The sequence below is a fragment of the Condylostylus longicornis genome, unplaced genomic scaffold (assembly GCF_029603195.1).
Source record: "Condylostylus longicornis isolate FDR11 unplaced genomic scaffold, ASM2960319v2 ptg000030l, whole genome shotgun sequence".
NCBI classification, from domain to species: domain Eukaryota; kingdom Metazoa; phylum Arthropoda; class Insecta; order Diptera; family Dolichopodidae; genus Condylostylus; species Condylostylus longicornis.
The window spans coordinates 4,796,545-4,804,992 of record NW_026577999.1 but is presented as its reverse complement, the minus strand read 5'-3'; the positions used below and the strand labels follow the sequence as shown (position 1 = coordinate 4,804,992).

At 22.3% G+C, this 8,448-nt stretch overlaps 1 protein-coding gene across 1 annotated transcript; it reads right to left on the bottom strand.

Moving 5' to 3' along the window:
- Nucleotides 1-224: 224 nt before the first annotated feature.
- LOC129608119 (enhancer of split m4 protein) lies at nucleotides 225-5,857 on the bottom strand. Its single transcript, XM_055519445.1, has 2 exons — nucleotides 5,801-5,857; nucleotides 225-557 (listed from the first exon to the last, which is right to left on the bottom strand). Exons 1-2 carry the CDS (start codon nucleotides 5,855-5,857, stop codon nucleotides 225-227), a joined length of 390 nt encoding a protein of 129 aa, XP_055375420.1.
- Between the last annotated feature and the right edge of the window lie 2,591 nt (nucleotides 5,858-8,448).

Here is an 8,448-nt window from a genome sequence, read left to right as displayed (position 1 = left end):
TCGAAGAGAAACGATGTGATCATGTTTCTATTGTCATTATTATTTTGTTTGACACCAGTCAGTGCAAGCAATCATCATCAATCAACCAAGGAATCAAATCAATCAGCATCAATGCTATTGTGTTTCATTTTCCATATTGAAAATTAAAGCCATTATAATATCACGTCATTACGTTTGATATCACAATATTGTCAAATGTCACAAGTTGATATCTTCTATAAGATTCATGCTTGTGCCCAACGATCTCCTAACATATTTGTTGTTATTAATTGATTTGATGTTGAATACCATAATGGTTGATTTACAATAAAATCTGTATAATATTGTTGATTATAATTGGGTACCATTGTTGCTGTTGTTGGTGATTGTGGTGGTGTTGATGTCCAAAAATATGTTCCATATTCAGTTTTTGCAAAATGTACTGGTATTGTTGTTATATAATCAGAATTTGTATAATAATCCAATTCACTTAAATTTTCATATGTTGATGTTGTTAATGATGTTGATGATATTGATGATCTTCTATTTAATGCCAATAATTTTTCATTTGCTTCATTCTGATCAATTTCATTTGATGATTGAATATAATTATTAATTTCATATTTTGTATTTTTATAATTATCTAATGATTCAATTGCTGATTCAATTGAATTTTTTAATTTAGTTTTTAATTTTAATGAAGTTTTTTTGAAAATTTTTATTAAAATTTTCTTTAATGTTATTTTTTTCTCTTTGCTGTTATTATTGGTATTGTTTTTCATTGGTAAAATACCAATTTGAGTTGAAGATCCAATAACTTTATGCATTCTTGAGCACATTTTTTTTTACAAATTTATTAAATAAAATTCTGCTTTTAGTTCCTTACACAAGGATAATTGAAATACGAATGATACCGAATACTTGTATACTACCTGCTTATATACAAGTGAATCGAAAATTTATCCCCTCCCTCAAAATTTAAAATAATTTTAATATACGAGTACATATATATAAAAATAAGGTTATAAATTTTAACAAGATCTTATTCCAATAAACTGTTTTATGTACAAGGCTTTGAATACGAAAAAACACGTACTCGTATGGAAATAAAAAAAAAAGGAATTTTGAACCTTTTTTTTTTTTGCTCTTCATTTCTTTTTTGGGCCTCTCGGATACAATAAGAATTTTTATAATAAAAATTTTTTTTTTGAACAAGGCACAATTTATTTTACTAAAATAATAACAAAAATAATAAAAAAAAACAAAAATCACATAATAAAATCTTTTTAGACATTTTAAACACGTTCAGAACGATCGTTAATTTTCGTCCAGATCAAGAAGACCAACGGAGAAACAAAAACAACAACAAACAAATTAAATTTTCTCATTAAAATAGAATGAAGAAGAGCAAAAGACTTTACAGTGCAGAGAATTAAGAGAAGAAAAATAACAACAAGAAAAAAAATTTTCTATACATAAAAAATGGCAGGTGTTTGCTGTCATCATTTTACGGATTTTATTTTTCTTCTTATTTTGTTATTTTTGGGATCCTATAATCAAAAAATCTAAAAAATTCAAAAATAAAAAAAAAACCAAAGCAATAATAATGAAAAAGAGATTTTTAACATTAAATAAATCTTTAAGGATAATAACAAAAAAAAAAAAAAATAAATAAAAAATTTCTGTTATTCTCATTTTTTTTTTTTTTTGTAAATAACCAATTAACTACCTCATTATATATATGTATATACCTATAACGTATCAAAATATAGGAACCTTATTTTAACCTTTAAAACACACAACAAAACCGTTGAACACTTGTGTGAAATGAAGGAGTAAAAAAAAATATAAAAATAAATTCGTTTCGGTGATTGTTTCCACATGATCGTTTTTCTCTTCTTGTTAAATATTTTTGCTCCTTACACTACCTTATTATATGTACGGGAGAAAAAATAAAGGATCAAATTATATTATTATATTTGTTAGCCAATATTTTTTCTGTTTTTTTTTTTTTAAATATTTGTAATGATGTTTGTATATTTGAATTAATAGCTTTTTTTTTTATATACCGATAAATTATTATTGGATTTTTGTATTTAATTTTTTTTCGTTTTTGTTACCGAAATTCTAAATGATTTAAGAATTAAGTCTTTTGATCCTTATAGAAATAAATAAAAATAGAATAAGGAAAGGAAAATAAATTTTTTATTTAAGATCAAAATCTTAGATATCAAAAAAAAAAAAATTTATTATAAATGCAGTGAAATTTTTATTTTAAAAAATAAAAATGAAAATAAATAAAAAGAAAAAAAAAATTTAAGGATCATTATATAAAAATCGTGGGAACGTACACTTAAGACTCATTCCCACACAAATGATTTCTATTACTAATTTTTTACAGATTTGTTAAGGTTGATTTTAATTTAGTTTTTTTTTCCATTTTGGCCTTAATCTTAATAATAAATATACAATAATTTTTTTTTTTTTTTGTTATTCTTTTCAAGGATATTTTGAAGTAGAATTTAAAAAGATCTCATCAAATCAGATGAAATTTCTTAACAAAATAACAGAAGAGTAAAATTTTTTTTTTTCATTTTACCATGATCATTATTTGAAATTTTTGTTACTGTTTTCTTGTATATATTCTACATTTTATTATCACAATAAATATAAGGATAATAAGGATTTTTATAATATTCTGTATATAATAAAATGCCACTATATATTGAAAGTAGTGAGCATATCATAAAGAAGTCATATGTAAAAAAAAAAAAAAATAATGAGTTTTCATATATTCGTTTTGTGTTTTGTAATGGTCTATTTAAAATTTTATTTTTTAAAGGATCTTTAATAATAATGCGGGTATTAAAAAATAAAGAAAGAATAAAAATTCAAAAATATATGAAATGATCAAATTAAAATGCCTTTTGATTGTATATATAAGAACCAGAGCATTGATCAAACCTCGTATATATCGTAATTTGAACACGTGTTCTGTTTTTTGCAAAGAAAAGGACCTTCCATTCGAAAAAAGAAAAAAAAACAAAACAAATCATATCGTGGGAAGTAAAAATATTTTTTAATTTTTCAATTTCATTTTACAATTAATTATTTGTTAAAGAATAGAAAAGGAAAAAACACAAAAAATTGGTCAATTTTTAAAATTTAACAAAAAAAAAAAAAGGAAAAGATTTCGTTATTTTTTTTTTTTTAAGGATTTATTTTGTAATCGGAGACTTTTTTCTTGTTTCTTAATCGATTTTAATATTTTTTGTTTTCTTGAAATCTAAAAAATTTTTTTTTGGGTTTTTTGGATTTTTAATACATTTGAGAAATGTGAAAAATCATTTCAATCATCAAAATTAAATGATAAAAAGGATATTTTAAAAGAAAAAGGAAAAATATTGTTAAATTAAACAAAAAGGAGAGAAGAAAACTTGATTTTTTTTTGAATATTATTGCTAAGGCTAAAATAAAGGAAAAAGGATCTTTTTAACAATATTGATCCTTAATGTATTTATATTTAACTTTAATTTATAATTGTAAAGAATAAAAATAGAAAATTTAAGGATATTTAAAAATTTTTACAGAAAAATTTCATTTTCATTTTCATTTTTTAACACTAACAATTTTTATGTTACATTGTTATTTGCTCCTGAAATTAATGGTTATTGTTGCTTCATTTTTTACATCTACTTGTTTCTTAATTTATTACAATGCATACAATGATATGAAGAGGACGAAAATGAATGATATGTGAAAAGGATGATTATTAAATTATATTAAAAATTACTACCCAATTAAAGTAGTCTTGTTTTTTTTTTTTATATTTTTTGTTGTTCTTGTGAGTAATAATATTAAAGAGACATAGAATTTGTATATGTGAAGGAATGTGTGCTTGTTTTTTGTACTTTACAATGATTTTTTTTTATTGTATACCTTTAATATATTTTTGAAATTTTTCGAAGAAATCGTGTTGGACACGATTTAGTTTTCATAATTTTTTTATTTGTCAATTATAATTTTTTTTTTAGGTTGGTTGGCTTTTTTTTTTTTTAGTGCACAATGCTAGCTACTCAGTTACACAAAATATTATTGAATATACAAAGAAAAATAATTGTTAAAGAAAAAATAAATTTGAGAAAGAATGTGCGGGAGAGAAACAGAGAGAGAGAGGAAGAGAGGAAATTGACATACATAAATAAAGTGACTTGTAATAATTACTTGTATAACAATATTTAATTTAAAAATAGAAAAATTCTATTAAAAAATTTCTATTTTTTAAAAAGGATGGTTATTGTTAGTAAATATAAGAATTTTTTTGAGAATTACAAAATAATTTGAAGATAAAAAAAAAAATTGAAAAAAAAAAAATTTTTTTTTTTGTTATACAATTTTTTTGTATAATAGAAAATTGATTTTATTAGTTTGGTCTATACTTGGATATCCTTTATATTTAAAATATAACAATAGTGCAATAATGAGAATTTTAAGAAGTCATTTTGAATTGTGTCTTCATCATAATTTTCAAAATTTTTTGCGTAAATATTTGTCTTTCAATAAATAAGATGTCTTTTTACTTTAAACGCATTTAAATGGGACTCCAGTCCGTTTTAAGATGAAATTGTAAAAAGTAAAATAGCTATTCGTAACAAAAATATAAATCTAAACGCCTCATTTCGCATTACTTATTAAACCACTACAAAGATGTTACGAATAATAAATCGAAAAATTTTAACTACCAAGGCGTCAAGTGGGACTATTTTATTAGTATGTAATTTGGTTAGGCGAATCAATGGTAGAATTTTCAAAATAAATTTGAATTATTTTATTATGGCGTTTTTGAAATGCAAGTTTCATTGAAAATTTTAAGCGAATGCATACCAAACAACATCTCGTAACTATAGTGCGGAAAATTCCATTTAAATGGCACATTAATTTGGCATTAATATATTTTATTACTTAAATTTTATATTTTTATTTTACCTTAAATTATTTTTACACCAAATGGTAATTAAAAATTTTTATTATTTTTTGTAATTTAATTTTAATCATAAAATTTTTATTTCAGTAAAATTCCAATTTTAAGTGACCATATTACTTAAATTTTAAATAACCTGAATGTCAATAATTGGTTGACCTGCATAATAATATTTTAAGGTACGGGTATAATAATTTCATTCAACAGCAAAATCTGTTTGCAGCAATAAGGATTTGTTACCTTATTACCATAATTCATAAATAATATTTGTGATTGGAAATTTTCTTAAGCCAACATGTGTTATCTTTGTATTGCCGAACCTTTATGATTCAAAAGTATAACACTTAGTCTGAAAATTTTTCGTTTAATTTTATGGAAATATCGTAAGGTATTTTAATTATTTGCAGGCAAAATATTAATAGCATTTTCAGAACAATTTGAAGAAATATTGGAAATAAAGAATTCTATTTAAATTAATCGATTAATAATTTATAGTGTAAGGTATTAAATTATTAAGAACAATATAGATTTCAATTCAAATATTAAAATCTTAGAAATTTTAAAAATTATCTATTAGGCGAATAATTTATTAGAACCGTATACCAAAACCAAGAAATTTGATAAAAAATCAACCTACGCAAATACCTTAAGAAATTCTTCCTTTTTTCAGATAAATTTAAAAAGTGAAAAAGTGTTTCTTTAGAATTGATTTTTTTGACAAAAAAAAAAACATTGATATTTTATGTTTGTAAGGACCCTGAAAGAAAAATGACAATATACTAAAAATTAACAAAAAAAAAACTTACTCTTATAAGATTTTCAAGTCCCAACTACACCAACGCTAATTTCACATTGAGTTTTTGTTTTGTTCCTTTCTCTGTTATTGTTTAAAACCATTTTTTTTTATTTATAGCACGTGTTTAATTTTACACTTTTCATTATTTGTACTTCTATATATCCATACATGCCCAAATCATACATTAAAATTTCCAATGAACTAGAATCCAAAATCAGTGTAAAAATTATGAAAAAAAAACTCCTATTGTTTTCGATCCTTAAAAAAATTTCTAAAAACCTGTAATGAAAAAAAAACTAAATAATAAAAAAAAAAGGATATAAAATTACTTTATAACAGGTTTTGTGTACAGTGTAAGACGCTTAAAATTAACAATGATAAGTAGGGAAAAAAACGTATAACAGAATTAAGGTATTTTTAACTCTTTCCTTTTTTTTATAAATTCTTTAAGAAGATCATTAATACTTTAATTTTTTTTTATTTTTTCTTATTTCGCCTACAAACACTTTACCCATTCATAATGTACAAAAGTAAAGCGTTAAAGAATGTTTTTTGTTACCACAACTAGAAATTATTTTTCTGCTACAATTGATTTAACTTGCCGCTTACCTTTTACCAAAATATTGGTAATGGTACATTGAGGTTTTTTCTAATTTTTTTTACTTTTTTTGGGTGATAAATTTCAATCCTTTTACAACAGATATTCGTATTACATTAAAAATCATATTTTCCCGTCTTTCATGTTAGAGTAATGAAAGAATTCAAATACTTTTCTCGCAAGTAATATATTCCGAAATTTTTTTCATTTGGTAAAATAAGTTATTTGCAACTTCCATCGATATTATTTGATTGGAAAAATATAATGCCATTTGATGACCAAGTTCTGATATAAATAAATAAGAAGAAAAAACTTAATAACTGTTATACAAACTGTTATACACACTCCGAAACTGTTATACACATTCAATAATTATCATACACGTTGTATAGCACTTATTTATTTTTACAATTGAAAAAATAATTGTAATACTCATTTACTTTAATTATTTAAAATGGAACCACCATAAACCATGTAACATGAAACACAAAAAACTAACACACCAAAAAATCGATATTCATATTTTGACTCATCCCGAATTATAGGCGTAAGTACCAGACATTAACTACACTGAAATAAATTTTTGAATTACATATTCGAATTTCGAAAATATAACCTCAATCTATTAAATAATGAAAATTAATTATTACGCCTTATCGTAAAAATTATTAAATACAGTCGAGAACATTCTTTAATAAAAACTTAAGATATGAACAATAAAAAAAATTTGATAATTTTCTTTTTACTTTACATTTTCTAATTAAAGGGTTAAATATACAATGATTTGGTTTTTTTTTTCCGTTTGATTGATCAAATCACGTATACGATATATGGGGAAAGTTAAATAGACTTAAAAATATATTAATTATGAACCGGTTTTAACGCCACCTTAAATGTTATTTTTATAGAGATAAATTTTTTTTTTCGGTATTTAATAGTTTCCTGATTTAAAATGAAAAAAAGGTAATGATAAGAAATTTCATTATCGTTAAGGAATTTAAAAAAATATATAGAAGGGTTAATATAACATTTTAAAATGGCTATAACAGACAAGACGGTTCCTTTTTCAAAATTGCTTTATATGCATGACATCAATTATTGTCAAAGTAATTAAGATTTAAATCAAATCCTATAGAATATTAGAAAGATTGTTAGATTATATAAAAGATATAGTACATGAAATACGATATTCTACGATAAAGTATTCAAATATATGAAAAGGATTATAATTTATACTTGGATAATATTCAGACTATTCACTTCTAAGTGCTTTTCATTAATGAAATTTCATTACGTTACGGAGTACCTTTTAAATATTCAAATTTGACTATAAAAGCAAATGTTTTTAAATTTACTTTAAATGCCATTCTACCAAACAATTATTTCAGTAAATATTATACATAAAATTTTCTATACTTCTCAAACATTTTTCTATAGCAAATAAATAAATTCTAATATTAAAACTAATTTTTAAACTTAACCTTATTTAATTGGTATTAAAATCAGCTATTTAAAATTTAGTGTTATTTTTATGTACAAACTATGGGGGATATTTAGTTAGTGGCATCACTTGAGCTGATAGGATATTATTAAATTTCAAATTTTTATAATGATTACATTCTGGAAAATTCAAAATTTTTGAATAACAACCCATCAGAATAAAGGTGTATAACAATAATTTGATTTTGAAATTATCGAAAAATTAGTTTGGATATTTTAAATTTGTTGTATTTTATGATTTGGCTAGGTGTACAACTAAGTTCACAAGAAATTCAAATTAAAATTCAAGCCAAGAAATTCAAATTAAAATTCATGATAGGATTTAATAGCCATTACAGAATAGATAACAACCCTGGAAAATAGAAATTATTTTTCTAAATGGTGTTTTAAAAATTCTTTTACAAAAATGTCAAAAACGTAATTTTTTTTTATTTTTCAATTTTTATTGTCTTAAAAAACTTAAAATTACAAAGTTACAATTTATTATACAAAATTAATTTGACAAAAAAAATTTTATACAATTCCAAATTTTTGATTATAGCATTTAATCTACAATATACAAAAAGGGCTATGTAAAAAAAACTTCGTATGTAT

Excerpts from the sequence above, each read along its gene's own strand:
- LOC129608119 (XM_055519445.1), bottom strand. The coding sequence starts at position 5,857 with ATGGTTTTAAACAATAACAGAGAAAGGAACAAAACAAAAACTCAATGT. Across the intron at positions 558-5,800 it reads AAACTCAATGTGAAATTAGC|AATGAAGCAAATGAAAAATT; the intron begins GTTGGTGTAGTT and ends GAAATTGATCAG.